General features: G+C 49.6%; 1 protein-coding gene across 2 annotated transcripts in view; it reads right to left on the bottom strand.

The window, feature by feature from the left end:
• crtac1b (cartilage acidic protein 1b) overlaps window positions 1–16,335 on the bottom strand; it is a 373,155-nt gene that overhangs the window by 141,419 nt on the left and 215,401 nt on the right. For both annotated transcript variants that reach the window (XM_038773324.1, XM_038773323.1), the window contains exon 6: window positions 15,391–15,525. In XM_038773324.1, coding sequence (XP_038629252.1) covers window positions 15,391–15,525 — 135 coding nt within the window. The remainder of the gene's footprint in view (window positions 1–15,390; window positions 15,526–16,335) is intronic.

The following is a 16,335-nucleotide window of genomic DNA, read 5'->3' on the forward strand; positions in this document are numbered from 1 at the left end:
TGCCAACCTCTCCACATCCTTGGCAACATTCTGGTGAACCATTGCTGTCCCATTTCTAAAGAACGCTACATCTTTCCTGAAGCCTGAGGCCCGGAATTGTCCACAATTCCCCAAGTCAAGGACGAACCAGTGTTTTATAAAGTTTGAGTGCGTTCTTTTTGTAGTGGCACAGTGGTTAGCACCGCTGCCTCACAGCGCCAGGGACCCAGATTCAATTCCAGCCTTGGGTGGCAGTCTGTGTGGAGTTTGCATGTTCTCCCCGTGTTTGCGTGGGTTTCTTCCGGGTGCTCTAGGTTTCTTCCGGGCGCTCCGGTTTCCTCCCACAATCCAAAGATGCGCAGGTTAGGTGGATTGGCCGTGCTAAATTGCCCCTCAGTGTCCAACGATGTGCAGGTTCCATGGAGTTTGGGGGATAGGGCGGGGGAGTGGGCCTTGATAGGGTGCATTTTCAGAGGGTCAGTGCTGACTCGATGGGCTGAGTGGCCTCTTTTTGCACTGTAGGAATTGTATGGGGCGGGATTCTCCAATCCCCCGCCGTGTCGGTGAATCGCGGAGTTCTCCGGCACTAGGGATTTGGCGGTGGCGGGAATCGCGCCTCGCCGGTCAGGGCAGCGGCCCACCCGGCAATTCTCCGGCCCGCGATGGGCCGAGTGCCCGACCGTTTTCGGCCAGTCCCACAGGCGTAAATTACAACAGGTATTTGCCGGCGGGACCTGGCTGCGTGGGCGGCCTCCGGGGTCCTTGGATGGGCGCGGGGGGGGGGGGGGGGATCTGGCCCCGGGAGGTGGCCCCACTGTGGCCTGGCTCGCGATCAAGGCCCTCCGATCCGCAGGCGGGCCTGTGCCGTGGGGGCGCCCTTTTCTTCCGCATTGGCCACTGTAACAGTCCATGATGGCCGACGCGGAGATGAACCCCCCTGCGCATGCGCTGGGATGACGCCAGCACACGCTGGCACCCCCCGCACATGTGCCAGCTTCCGCGGCTGGCGGAGGCCCTTCGGCCCGGTTGGCGTGGCGCCAAGCCCCTTCCACGCCGGCTGCCGCGGTGCAAACCACTCCGGCGCCGGCCTAGCCCCTGGAGGTGCGAAGGATTCCGCAACTTCGTGGCAGCCCGATGCCGGAGTTGCCCGCCCCGCCGGTTTTCGCAGAATCCTACCCATGATTCTCTGTACAGCAACCCAAGTAACCCATTCGCTTTTACCCCATTGCCCTGCTGTCTTTGAGAATTTGCCATTGATGGTACACTGTCTTCCCATTTTAATCCTCCACAATGGCACCACTTTACACTTGAACAGCACTGAGGATGCACTCACAGCAGACGGGCTGCAGCGGTTCAAGACGGTGACTCACCATCACCTTCTCAAGGACCATATGGGATGGGCAGTAAATGTTGGTCTTGCCTGTGCTGCCCACATCTCATGAATGAATCGAAGGGCTCTCCATCCGTCTCGGCTTCTGTCCGCTAACAATCCCCGTCTACACCATCCTAAAGTCTTCAACTTTCATCATCGGTACCTATTATTTTCATATCATCTGCAAACATTACGAAGCTGCTCCCGGCACCCGTTGTTCACAAAAATGATTGACTCAAAACTGACTAATGTTGGTTGGCGGCGAAATATAAAAAGCATGGGAGCCACACAGAGAGAGAGAGAAAGAGACAGAGAGAGAGAGAGAGAGAGAACTACCCTGAGATTAGATGCTCTAATCGAAACAACACAACTTGTGCCAATCATAAATCAGTTTCGTCGATGGCTTCAATTCTGCTCAGGCCTGATAAGGGGTGGGCGAGATGATAAGAAGTCCTTAAAGCTTACGCTGATAAATAAGGGGGCTGACACCTCGCCTGCCCTTTGCGCAGCCTTCCAAATATGCTGACTCTACATGAGCGACAATCAATCCTCCTCCCTTCCCCTCTCAACAATCAAACCGAGTTTTGCAAAGTTCCAGATTGGCAAAATACACTTTACAACAAAATCCAATTTGACTTCCTGAGTTAGTGGCAGTGGAAAGAAGTAATGCATTACAACTGGACAGTCCAATTAATTCCTTGACACCCTGAACAGTAGAAAAATATATAGGAGTAAGTTTCCTTGCATCTAATATATTACATCTGAGAGCGATTCGCTGTGTTTAATGGAGACCCTTTTTGTCGATTGCAGTTTCCACTTCATACACAACCTCGCTAATGTGTACGTTCTTTTTAGACGCGAGCGATTCAAATTTGGACCTATTGTAATTAGCCCTTTCGCAGGTATAATGGTGCTGATGGTCCATGTCATTGATCCGGTGCCTGCCTTTGTCGGGGCACAGTGGGTAGCACTGTTGCTTCACAGTTCCAGGGTTCCAGGTTCGATTCCCGGTTTGGGTCACTGTCTGTGTGGAGTCTGCACCTTCTCCCCGTGTCTGCGTGGATTTCCTCCGGGTGCTCCGGTTTCCTCCCCACAAGCCCCGAAATAAATTGCTGTTAGGTGAATTGGACATTCTGAATTCTCCCTCTGTGTTCCCGAACAGGCGCCGGAATGTGGCGACTCGGGGCTTTTCACAGTAACTTCATTGCAGTGTTAATGTTAGCCTACTAGTGACAATAAAGATTATTATCATAACCCACACTCTACTGTCTGTGACCAGCTGGTGGTGTAAGTTACCGGCTGTTGTAACAACTGGGTTGATCCGCATGTAATCTGTATCCAGAGTGGAAATAGAGTGGTGTGGGGGCTCTTTACATCCAGGCGGATCCGCATCGCGGGGAGCCTCCCAATTCCGGCGACCCGTCTCCGTAGCCCTTTGTATCCGGGAATATTAAACACCCAGTCCACCCTATTTTGAGCCAGAAAGGTGCAGGTTTTAAGAAGGAGAGAGAGAGAGACAGAGGGAGAGAGAGAGGGAGAGAGGGAGGGAAAGAGAGAGGGAGAGAGGCAGAGGAGTTCTAGTCAGCAATACAATGCTTAATAATAATAATCTTTATTAGTGTCACAAGTAGGCTTACATTAACACTGCAATGAAGCTTTACTGTGAAAAGCCCCTAGTCACCACATTCCGGCACCTGTTCGGGTACACTGAGGGAGAATTCAGAATGTCCAAATTACCTAACAAGCACGTCCTTCGGGACATGTGGGAGGAAACCGGAGCACCCGGAGCAGACACGGGGAGAATGTGCATCCTCTGCACAGACAGTGACCCAAGCCAGGAATCGAAACTGGGTCCCCGGCGCGATGAAGCAACTGTGCTAACAACTGTGCCACTCTGCCACCCATTAGCAAAGATTCGAAACGAAGATTAGGTGGATTGGCCATGCTAAATTGCCCCTCAGTGTCCAAATGTTAGATGGGGTTGAATAGGGCAGGGAAGTGTGAATGGATAGTGTGCTCTTTGGGAAGGTTGGTGCAGACTCGATGGGCTGAATGACCTCCTTCTGCACTGTCGGGATGCCACGATTCGAGGTTACTTGCAGAATGAAATTCCTCAGTGTTTCCACAAAGGATGTGACAGAATTCCAAAGGGTCACAAAGCTTCACATGGACGAACCTGTGAGTTCCAGACTCTCCAATCAGGGAAAGGACCCTTGCAGCATTTACCAACTGCGCTGTGGCCTCTATCTCCGGTGACAAAGATCCCATCTCCTCCACAAACCCATCTCAGTTAGAACTCTGCCAGGCAGCAGAACAACTGGGACCTTCCAATCTAATCAGCCCAGTTCAAACTGAAAATGAAAGAGTCCCTGAGTGAACATGTTATACATATTTTATATTCCCACAGTGGGATGCTGAAACAAACCAGAACATTTTATTAAAAAGGCTATTTCGGTGTCAGGAGTATCTTTATAAACCTTTATTAAACTCACAAAAATAACCCCAGAAGACGAAATGCCGAATGTGTCTCTCCCTCTTTCTCCAGCTTTGCCACCTGTATTAATTCCATTACAAGGTAAATTTATAGAGAATTGGCAAGGCTGTGTACGCAACCCAAAGAGATTGCAAAGGACTTTCACAACCTTTTTGCCCCCAACCTTTTTAATTTCATGAACTGTTCCACGAGAAGCAGGAGCAGAAGCAGTCCATTGGGTCTGCTCTGCCATTCAATGAGATTATGACTGATCTGATGTGATAATCTTCAACTCCACCTTTCCCATCTTATCCCCATAATCCTTGATTCCCTTACTGATTAGAAATATTTCCATCTCAGCCCTGGACATACATAACGCCCTGGTCTCTAATGCCCGACAAGGCTTTTTGAGGCCGCGCACACGACCATTTGCAATTGCAGAAGATTTTGCAACCCTTTTCGAGCCCTCAAAAGTAAATAAAAAATAAGAGGAGGCTTAAGAAACAGCAGTAAGGGAAGCAGGCAGCAGATATGTCTAATTCCCGATGATAAAGGGCAGGATTTCTCAGATGGTGGGTTTTCACAAGAAGACAAGGGGAAAGATCAGAATTGGGCCACATGGTCCGTTGAGGCAGCTCCAGCGGCCAATGTGATGATAGCTAACCTTGAGCTTCAATTCCACTTTCCTGCCCGGTCCCCAAATCGCTTCATTGCTCGAGAGACCAAAAATCTGTCCATCCCGGTCTTAAGTATATTCAGCAATAGGGCATCCAACCCCATCTGGGGCAGAGAATTCCAAAGATTCACACCCCTTCGAGTGAAGAAACTTTTCCTCATCTCAGTTCTAAATGATGGGCACCTTATCCTAAGATTGGAGCCCCGCTATGGGCTGAATTTTCTTGCTCCACCCGGGGGGGGGGCTCAATGTAAATGCAAAATAAAAATTGAAAACACTGGAAACACTCGTGGTTGGGCAGCATCAATGGAGAGAGGGACATAGTCAACCACCAGCCCCCAGCTTCAAATCATCTGACAATTTCTCAGTACCTATTGTATCAAGCCCCTTCAGGTAGGTTGCAATGATGTTGCCTCTCATTGCTGGAGAATATAGGCCCAATTTACCCACCCTCTCATCATAGGACAACCTCCTCACCCCAGGGACCAATCTAGTGAACCTTTGATGTACGGCCTCCAATTCAAGTATATCCTTCCTTCAATGTGGATTCCAAAACTGCACACACTACTCCACGTGTGGCCTCACCGAACCTTGGCAATACATCCCCATCGATACTGTTGGCCCGGCAGCCATTTAATGTTAATTAACGAGAGCTGGCGTTTTGTCCCTCCCAGCAGTGCCAGTAACTCAGTGGCCGTGCTGTGGCTGACAAGCAGATTCAAACTCCGAGAGTCCAGGTAAGTGTGGAAGGTCTCAAGGTGAGGTGGGGGAGGGATGGCCTGGGGAGGTGGGGGGAGAACACTTGTTCCAGCTTTGTTCTGGATTTCCCCCACCGAAGGAAACGATTTTCCTGCATCTGGCCTATCAAAACCTTTCTACATTATACAAACCTCGCTGGTTTGCAATTTTGATCTCCTTATCCGAGGAAGGATGTTCTTGCTCTACAGAGAGTGCAGCTCAGGTTTACCGGACTGATTCCGGGAATGGCGGGACGGATGTACGAGGAGAAATTGAGTCGGTCAGGATTATATCCGCGGCAGTTCAGACGAATGAGGGGGTGGGGGGGAGGGGGGGGGTGGGGGGGGGGGGGGGTGCGGATCTCATTAAAAACCTGCAAAATTCTGACAGGACTAGACAGGCTGGTTTCGCTCAGTGGGCTAGACAGCTGGTTTGTGATGCAGAACAAGGCCAGCAGCGCGGGTTCAATTCCCGTACCAGCTGACAATTCTGAATTCTCCCTCTGCGCACCCGAACAGGCGCCGGAATGTGGCGACTAGGGGCTTTTCACAGTAACTTCATTGCAGCGTTAATGTAAGCCTACTTGTGGCAATAAAGATTATTCACCATTTACAGGAAGGATGTTCCCGTTGGTGGAGGTGTCCAGAACCAGGGGTCACAGTCTGAGGATACTCGGGAGACCCTTTAGGACAAAAGTGAGGAGAAATTGCTTCATCCAGAGAGTTGTTGGCCTGTGGAATCCGTTACCACAGGTAGTAGTTGAAGCCAAAACATTGTCTGTTTTCAAAAAACAGTTAGATATAGCACTTAGGGTGAAGGGGATGAAAGGATATGGGGGGTAAGCGGGATTAGGCTATTGAGTTGGATGATCAGCCAGGATCATACTCAATGGCAGAGCAGGCTTGAAGGGCCGAATGGACTCCTCCTGTTCCTATTTTCTATATTTCTATGCACCACTTAGCAACCCACATCTCCTTCCGACAGGTCGCAGTCCGAGTTTTCTCATTTGCTGCTTCCCCCTCGATTTAAAAAGAAACACCCAAGTTCTGCAACTATGCAGGGTCATCATTTCAATTCAATTCGAGGAGCCATTTCTCAGTTGCAAGCCCTCGGAGTTAATGATCTTTAAATTACAGCATAAACCGGTCTGATGTTCAGGGAGTTTGGTTGGGTTGCAGAAAAGTCCCCGAACAGGGCTTGTTCTCCACAGCAGAAAGCTACGCCGTGTCTTTCGAAAACTTCTACTTGTCAATAATGTATAATTCCCACCGTGCATTCTTCATCTTTCTAATTACATGCTGCGCTGTACTTCAAAATAGGGAAGAGGGGAGTAAAAGACTGTTCTCGAATCCCAGTGTTTTCAGGGAATGAGCAGTAACAGATGGCTACTAATGAAGTGTTGAAATGTGATTAAAGAATAGAGAAGCAAAATCAGACATCTGCTCTCCAAAAAAAAAAACCCCCACTGGCTGACTGCTCCACAAATCATTTCAGTCGAAGGTCATAAGGAGCAGCTCCAGCCCACACTTTGTTTCTTCGTTTAATCAAAACCCCGAGACGGGGAGGTGGCGATGGGACTGCTCTGTGGTAAGTGACGCTCGAGTGAGTGACTTACGGTGAGATATCGCTGGGCTGTTGGTCTGAAGCCAGGTGATTAAGGCCCTGACGCCCGTTGCTCTCTTTGTAAGAAACGGATGGTCTCTCGTAGTCAGGCCAATGATGGACTATGTCCATGAGCTGAACTGACGCTGCTTAATTCCGGCACTGAGCGTTGTCGATATGAGCACTACGCACCAGCTTGGATCTTCAATCTATCTGCAGGATATTTTGAAGGTCTCACCGGGCTGTGATTCACTGTTTGGTTTAAATCAGAGACTGGGTTCTCTGCACTCCTACACTGAAATCATGGCAGGCGTTGGGGGGCGGACAATCCATTTTGGCGTACAAAATCGGTACCGCCGTACTCGGGGATTACGCTGTGCCGCCTAGGGCTTACCTGGAGCCATTGCCAGAGGCCCGCTCCGCCATTCTGCGCCCCCGACTGCCCGATGGATCTAATGTGGCCCAGCCAGTCGGGATACGGGCGTGGCAGCTGCGGACTCAGTCCGCGGACGCCCAGGTCGGAGCGGATCGGAGGACGGGGGGGGGGGGGGGGGGGGGGGGGGGGGGGGGGGGAGAGGCATTATAGACGGCTGAGAACTGTTTGCGCGGGCGGACAGGGTCGGGCGTGCAGCCGATTGGGGGGTTATTTTTACGGTCCGAGTCCGCCATGGAGCACGGCGCAGCATCTGGAGGAAGCCGCCGTGCACGTGGGAGGCCTCAGATCCCGAAGTGCGGGGGGCCCGTACCTGCAGCAAAAGCTGCTAGAAACACACCGGGTCCTTGCTAGCCCCCTGCAGGGCCTTGCATTTTGGGCCTTCTCACCCAATTTTCTTTGGCTTGAAACTCCACCATTTGTACAACGGCATGGGGGACATAGTCCCAAAAACAGAGAATCCAGCCCGTGGTGTCTAGTTTTGATGAGAGCCCCCAAGTCCCTTGGCTAAGGACATCTCCTTGGTTGAAAAGAGCAGGGGAGATGATAAGGAGAGTCAAAACACTCCTTAAACCTACCTCGGACTAAATAAGCTTCTAATCTCTTGCCCTAATATTGCCTTATGTGGATGAGTGTAAAATGTTGCTTTCTAATGCTCGAAAGACCTTGGGATGGTTCATATGTTAAAGGCACTGAGGTTGTTATTGCTGATTCATAGAATCGTAGAATTTACAGTGCAGAAGGAGGCTATTCGGCCCATTGAGTCTGCACCGGCCCCTGAAGAGGACCCTACTAAAGCCCACACCTCCACCCTATCCCCGTAACCCAGTAACCCCAATGCCCATAATGTCTTTGGAAATTAGGGGTCAATTTATCATGGCCAATTCACCTAACCTGCACATATTTGGACTGTGGGAGGAAACCGGAGCACTCGGAGGAAACCCACGCAGACACAGGGAGAACGTGTAGACTCCACGCAGTCACCCAAGCCGGGAATCGAACCTGGGACCCTGGGACTGTGGAGCAACAGTGCTAATCACTGTGCTACCATGCCTCCCCTTTCTGTCCTTCGGTCCCCTTTGCATTCCTAACCCGTCATTCTCTCAGTCCCTCCCCTTCTCTCTATTTGGACGCTGTTATATCCTTCTCACCAACTCCTTCCCATTCTGGCTCTCTCCTCTTTCCCTGTTCTCTTCCGTCTAACAGTCTCTCCTTCCCTTTTCCTTCTGTTGTTGTTTTTATCTGAAGTAAGGTCAAGGTTAAGATGGCATTTCATCAAAGCCATTCTTAGCTTGACGTCCGCCCAGTTCAGTTCTGCCCCAAGAAAGGTCTCTGGATCTGCTGAAGCCCCTCCATCATTTTAAAGACAGTTAGCAGATCGGCCCCTCAACCTTCTCCTTGCCAGAGTGAAGAGCCTGTCCAGATAATCCTCACAAACATAACTGAGCAGTTTGCACCATCATCTTCCAAATCTGACACCGAAGCAAGTCCCAATTTCAACACAGCGATGATTCGGGGGAAGAGGAACAAGATGTGAGACCTCTGCATTGGGAGAGGAAGAGGAACTGATAAATGTTGAAGGAACGATGACAGGTTAGAGTGAATGGAGAGAAATGTTCAATATTGGAAGGCAAACAATACATGCCATCAATTAACCTTTCTATCTTCATTCGCTCTCAATCTGTCCTTTCCCTGCTGTTGATGTGGTCTCCACCTCATACTGGTTGATTCAAGAATCAGTGCATTTTCCTTTTGAATGCTTCACTGAGCTCCTCATCGATTCCACTAAATTCTGCATCAGGCCCGCTGCATTTCCCAATGAGTGTCAATGTGGGGGGGGGGGGGGGGGGCAGTTATGCACTGCAGCCTGGGTGCTGGCATTTGCCAACTAAAGTCCTCGTGAGTTACGGACAACCATCACTGAATAATTACCAGCCTTTTTTTCTTTCATGGGATGTGGGTGTTGCCCATCCCTAATTGCCCTGGAACTGAGTGGCTTGCTCGGCCATTTCAGAGGGCAGTCCAGTGTCAACCACAGTGCTGTGGGGAGGCCTTGTGGTGCATGGGCCAGCGTCCTTATCTCTGAGCCCATATCTCCGGGTTCATGTCCCATCCCAGGCCAAGGCAGGTGCGTTGACAGCACGGTGAAACAGGTTGGATGTTGGCCTGCAAATTCTCCCAAAAGAACAGTTAAATGCTTTCTGCGGAGAAAAAGAGGAAGTGAGAGCACGTAACTGCATTTGCTGAGGTCTAATGTCTGTCAATCGTAGCTAGATGTTTATAAACATTGTGGTTAGTTTCGTAGCTTGAGATCCATTCAAGCATGAAGGGAAATGAAATTCAGCAACCTAGAATACTGGCCGTGTGCAAGCTGTCAATCATGACCTGGTAAATCCAATTTCTCATTGATGTAAAGGAAAGCCTTGCAGATCAAAGATCCGAGAGGGTTTAAACCCAGCTGATGTGCTTTTCGCTTTCCAGGAATTTGCAGGTGCTACTTTCTCTGCCTGAGCCAGTAGGTGTAAGGTATAACTGACCTTTAAAGCAGTGATTTATTTCACTGTGTCTGTCTCTGTAATGGAGGAGGGTCTAAGGTGGATTGGCCATGCTAAATTGCTCTCAGTGTCCAAAAATGCTCGGTGAGGTTACGGGGGTAAGGAGGAGGTGTGGGGATCGGGTGGAGGTATGGGCTTATACCTCCAAGGGCCGTGCGGACCCGATGGGCCGAATTGCTCCTTCTGCACTGTAAATTCTATGATCTATGGTGGGGGTCTCTCTTATGAGAGGGTCTCTGGTGACGGTCTCTCTTATGGGGGGAATCTGTTGGGGGGTCTGTTAAGGGTTTTGATTCAGATGTGTTGGGAGGAATTTGTATCGTGGGGGGGGGGGCCTCCGATGGAACTTGGAGGAAATACCCTTAAAGAGTTACCCCCATGGCCCACCGCGTCACAGCCTTGTTCAAAAATACCTAGATCACTTCTCGCCCACATGAATCCCGACCCAGAAGACCGGAGAATCATGCAGACTTGGAAATTCCGGTGTCCAGCCCGGTATTAGGGGCGCAATCCTCGATACCGCCACCAGCCTGGTAAAGACTCCTCTGAACTGAGCAACTCCCACCACACAACTTCACCCCTGAGCCCCGACTCCCCCATTGAGCCCATCCAACGCTACTCTCCACCCCGACCCACGGCTCTATCCCGGATCTAATCCAACTAGCCCCCTGCTCTGACAATCCTTATTAACAATGCCAAGTTGCCCCTTAGTGTCCAAAGCTGTGCAGGTCAGGTGGATTGGCCACGGCCAATGCGCGGGGTTAGGGGATAGGTCGAGGGAATGGACCCAGGTAGAGTGCTCTTTTGGAGGGTCAGTGCCGGCTCGATCGGCCGAATAGCCTCCTTCTGCACTGTTGGGATTCTGTGGCTTCTATGTCAGCCTACCCACCGACCACCCTACTCAGCCGCACTCCCTAGCCACCCTTCAAAACTGTTCACTTAACGAATAGTGCTGTGAAAAGTGTGCGTGGTACCTGCGCAGATTCCATCCGCTGTTCCCTCCGGGGTTTCCGGCAGGGATCTTCCTACCATCGGAAGATTTCCATGAAAAATGGGAGGAAGCCGTGTGTGTGTGTGTGTGTGTGTGTGTGTGTGCATCAGATCAGGATCGGGAATAGGGCTTCCGACCCTGAACGGAGGACTCTGGGCCCTGATATCCCGACTCAGAGGCGGAGGAGGGAAAGGCTGGCCGTACACCTTCACTACCTATCGGAAACATTTAAAATTATGAAGGGAGTAGATAGGATAGATGCAGGCAGGTTGTTTCCACTGGCGGGTGAAAGCAGAACTAGGGGGCATAGCCTCAAAATAAGGGGAAGTAGATTTAGGACTGAGTTTAGGAGGAACTTCTTCACCCAAAGGGTTGTGAATCTATGGAATTCCTTGCCCGGTGAAGCAGTTGAGGCTCCTTCATTACATGTTTTTAAGGTAAAGATAGATAGTTTTTTGAAGAATAAAGGGATTAAGGGTTATGGTGTTCGGGCGGGAAAGTGGAGCTGAGTCCACAAAAGATCAGCCATGATCTCATTGAATGGCGGAGGAGGCTCGAGGGGCCAGATGGCCTACTCCTGCTCCTAGTTCTTATGCTCTTATGTTCTTCTTATGTTCTTATGTACTAATTCCCTCACCAATGTCACCGGGGTGGGGGGGGGGGGGGTGGGGACGCTTCCATGAACGCAGTGTGCAGCTTGCGTGAGGGGAAAAGTGCACTTAAAACAGGGGGGAGGGGGGAAAACACTCCAGAATGTTCTGACATTGTATACATGGAGCTGGGAAACATTGGGCCACAGTTGTCAGACGCACGCCATCTGGCATTAACAGAATCACCCCGAGGCGAGAAGGATGACTTTTTCTGACATTTGAAATGTTTACAGTAATGCTGAGGTTTACAGAGCCATGCCGCGCTGCCCAATACTCCTACCAGTCACCCTGAAGTAACACAGGGAATATTTGGGACGCGGCGTCTGATCCTGGCAAGGGCGCAGGTGGCAGTTGGTTCACACTCGCGCCCTCCCAGGAGAACGAACAAACAAACTAATTGGAGACCAGTGCCAATGTTTGAAATGGTTGGCAGGCAGGAATCTAAGCTGACAGAAATCGGAGCAGAGGGCAGACGTATTACTTAAATGAAATCTTCATATTTATGGAGTGTTTGAGCGAATCTGTGTAATTAATATCTGTACAAGTTATTGCGAGCAGCTGCGGGGGTGGGCTCAGGGCTTCACCAAGCGATCCAGGGTGGCGGACGGCCAAGGAATTAATTCACATCTGGGGGGGGGGGGGGGGGCGGACTCTCATCGTACTTTGTTTCACAAGAACTTTAGGCAGCTTATTCGGGGGAAGTACGGGGCGTGGAATCGACATCAGAACGAACCCAGCGGGGGCAATGGGCTAATTGTTGACTGGCAGGAACGCCAGCGTTTACCATCAGATCTGTGTTGGCCGTGGTCCCAGCCGATAGCACTCTCGTCTCTGAATCACACGGGATCTGTCTCAAAGTCCCATTCTCAGGTTTCAGCACAAGAAACAAGGTTGACTCTCCAAAGCCGTGTGGAGGGTGTGCTGCGCTGCCGGGGGGGGAGGAGGGGGGGGGGGGGTCATTTTTCAAGGTGAGACATTGTGCCCATGATAGGTAACCTCTTTCATCTCAGCGGTCCGCAAGATTGGGGCTCGTTCACTTACTGTGAGCCCGTGAATAAAATTGATTACACGTCGAATATCTCATAAGTTATAGAAAACGCTTAATCATTCATTGACTATTAGAACTTACATCAGCTTCCCGTACCAGTCTCCCCGAACAGGCGCCGAAAAAGGGGCTTTTCACAGTAACTTCATTGAAGCCTACTCGTGACAATAAGCGATTTTCATTTCATTTCATTTCATTTCATGGGTAAAATTAAAGTAGTGCTTACACTTTGGACACAGAGAGGGCCCGGCCCTCACAGTCACTCTTGTGAGAAATCAGCACACACCTTACTTCACTTGCCCTTGCTTTACGTGTAAACTACTTCAGGCATACCGGCAGGATATAAACTACACGGACGGAAACCAGCGGAATGTGGAAACCCTGTAACTGGACGATGGTCAACAAAATGTCTTGTGGGCCGCATTCAGAACCTTGATGGGCTGTGTGTGACCCCACCCCGGGGCCAACGGTTGCCCACCACTGCATGGACCCAAGGCTGATCAGGTGGAGGGAGAGGATCCCATGATGTTTATTCAGCAAAGAGCAGAGTTGTTCTCCCCAGTGTCCTGGCCAACATTCATCCCTAAATCGACAGCGCTAAAATGGATTATCTGCTCATTGTCACGTTGCTGTTGTCGTTTTGAACTGCCAGATGCAATTCCTGCATTACAACGCATACCTCATTGGCTGTAAAGGGCTTTGAGATATCGATGGCGTAAAACACGAAAATAAAAGTCTTTTTGTTTCAATCAAATGCTAACTTTGCACTTAAAACAGATATTTTGTATTCATATAGATCCTCATTGGGTTTAGATTATCTCGAAGCACTTCGCACAATGAACTGGTTTCTTTGTGCTCTTGTAATTTAGGCAAATGCAATGCCAGTGAAGTTGGAAATGGCCTTTAGTGTTGTACCTAATTCTGACCATCTCAGAATAAGAGAGATATTTACGGCCCAAAATGCAGTGCGGAAAATCCACAATGCCAATGGCCGTTAGAAGAGGATTGAGTTGAGGAATCACGGTCTCACAGAATCGCAGTATTGTCAGGGGGCAGAAGGAGGCCATTCGGCCCATTGTGCGTGCGCCGGCCCTCCGAATGAGCATCGTAGCTTAGCGACTGGAGGAACGTTACTTGTCTCCCTTTGAAAACTTTACACTGAGGAGAGGCCTCAGAGTTGAAGTAATGGGAGAAAGCTGCTGACTTCCCTCAAGTATCTATCCAATATCTTTCTGAAATCTGGGATTTGCCGCACAGTCGAAATGTGGAGTTAATGTCCAATGAGCTGCCCTTAACATATTGAACTGCACTAACATTTACACCAACAGCCTGCACCATCTACTGAAAATGTAGATGATTTATGAAGGTTCCTGCTGGAGCGTTTAGTCACTGGAGAATCAGTTGGACCTTTGTTGCTTCCATTTTATGGGCATGAAACCGGTGGAGTGAGGGAAACTCGGGGAACCAGTAACCCTTGAGGGACATCCGGTAGCTGGCGAGAGGGTTTCAGAACCCTCTTGGAGTAGTGGCAAGGGAGCTGGGCACATTCTGCCCAGGATCATCCCTGTGGCATCAAGAGAAGGCAGGAAGGCTCCACCAAACCTGCAATAAAACCCGGGTAACCATTCCCAACCCTGAAACTCCCTCCCCGCCACGGAACCATTCTTCAGGGTGAGACCAGCTGCCCGATCAATGTACACCCATTCCAGGTCCAATAACAGCCCCAAAGGAATTTACACTCCTGTGAATTTATTCAATCAATGCTCAGGCTTCAATTTCATTTTTAATGTGGATCCTGGAGAGTTGCTTTGCCGGTTATTTCTGAATGCTAGCAAAAGGGAGAAAGAAGTTGCATTTATGTAGCACCTTTCATGACCGCATGACGTGGCGAAGTGATTCCTGTCGTGTTATGCTTCTTCATGTAGCATAAGCGGCTTCCTTGATGTATGCTCTGACAAAGGGAGGTTCAGACTTGGAGATAGCTTTAACACATTTATCGAACAGTTAACTATTCTCCTACTTGAGTTTGACTCTCTTGCTAATCTAACTATAGTAACTATATCTAAGTAACGGTATGCTCTAATCCATGCGGTGGGTGTGATGCTTCCTGATCTGCCCCTGTCTCTCTGAGTGTCGCCTATGGAAAGAGAAAGAGCATGTGTGCCCTGTCCTTTTATATGGGTAGCCCCCTTGTGGTAGTGTCACCTCTGGGTGTGTCTTGACTGCCCATTGGTCGTGTCCTATCTTACTGACCTATTGGTTGAATGTCTGTGTGCCATGATGTCTATGGTGCTCCCTCTAGTGTTTATTTAGTTCTAGTGTATTTACATTAACCCCTTGTGTATTTACAGTGCCCTAGTGTGTCTACATTAACCCCTTGTGTATTTACAGTGCCCTAGTGTGTCTACATTAACCCCCTGTGTATTTACAGTGATGCATATCACCACAATTCCCAGCAAGCGAAATGTCACTGTTGTAATGTGGGAAATGTGGCAGCCAATTTGTGCACAGGAAGCTCCCACAAACAGCAATGGAATAATGACCAGATAATCTACTCTAATATTTGTTGAGGGGAAAGTATTGGTCAGGACTCGAGAGAAACCGACGATGTTCATCTTTGAATAGTTCCAGGAGTCCTCCATCCTCACCTGAGAGGGCACACGTTTAACATCTCCTCTGAAAGATGGCACCTCTGACAGTGCAGGGTTCCCTCATTACTGCACAGGGAATGTCAGCCTCGAACTTGGAGACTTGAACCCACAATCCTCTGACCCATTGACCAGAGCGCTGATGCCATGCTCCTCAACGGAGTGCCTGCGTTGGACTCCTGCTCTTTTTAAATGCTCTCTCCGCGATGCATTCATCTGCTCACTTACCGGCCTGGGCTGCTATGTCTGTGAAGGTGCCATCGCCGTTGTTCTTGAATAGGAAGTTTGGCCCATTCTCGTTGTCGCAGAATATGTCGGATCTCTCAGAGCTGACGATGGGGCCAACCGCAACTCCACGGCCACCTGCACCAGAGGAGAGAGAGGGGAGAACATCAGAACTAGGAGCAGGAGTGGGCCATTCAGCCCCTCGAGCCTGCTCCGCCATTTAATACAATCATGGCTGATCAGCCTCATCCCCACCTTGCTGCCCGCTCCCCATAACCCTTTTGCTAATTAAAAAAACTATCTATCTCCTCCTTAAATGTGTTTATAGTGTTCCGGCGTCCACTGTACTGTGGGATAGAGATCTCACAGATACACAACTCTTTTAGTGAACTAATTCCTCCTCATTTCTGTCCTGAATCTGCCACTCCTTTGCCTAAACCAATGGCCTCATATTCGCGAATGCCCAACAAGGGGAAACATCCGCTCTACATCTACCTGTCAATCCCCTTTAGCATCTTATATACATCAATTTTATCTCCTCTCATTCTTCTAAACTCCAGCGAGTATAAGGCTAAACTGTGCAATCGCTCTTCATACAACATGTCCTTCATCCCTCGAATCAATTTAGTGAACCTTCTCTGAACCTTCTCTAATGTATTTACATCCTTCCTCAAGTAAGTGCACAGTATTCCAGATGCCGTCTCAATAATGCCTTGTACAGTTGCAATAGCGCTTCCTTACTTTTATATTCTATTCCATTAGCAGTGAATGCAAGATTTCCATTTACCTCCCTTATTACCTGCTGCACCTACATACTAACTTTCTGAGACTCATGCACGAGGGCACCCAGATTCCTCTGCGCCGAATCATTTCGAGGTTTCTCTCCACTGAAATGGAGGGATAAAGCACAGGCAGCTAGTGTAGTGTATTGAAAATTGTGTTGTACAT

This window comes from Scyliorhinus canicula, chromosome 16, assembly GCF_902713615.1.
Source record: "Scyliorhinus canicula chromosome 16, sScyCan1.1, whole genome shotgun sequence".
Taxonomy (NCBI): domain Eukaryota; kingdom Metazoa; phylum Chordata; class Chondrichthyes; order Carcharhiniformes; family Scyliorhinidae; genus Scyliorhinus; species Scyliorhinus canicula.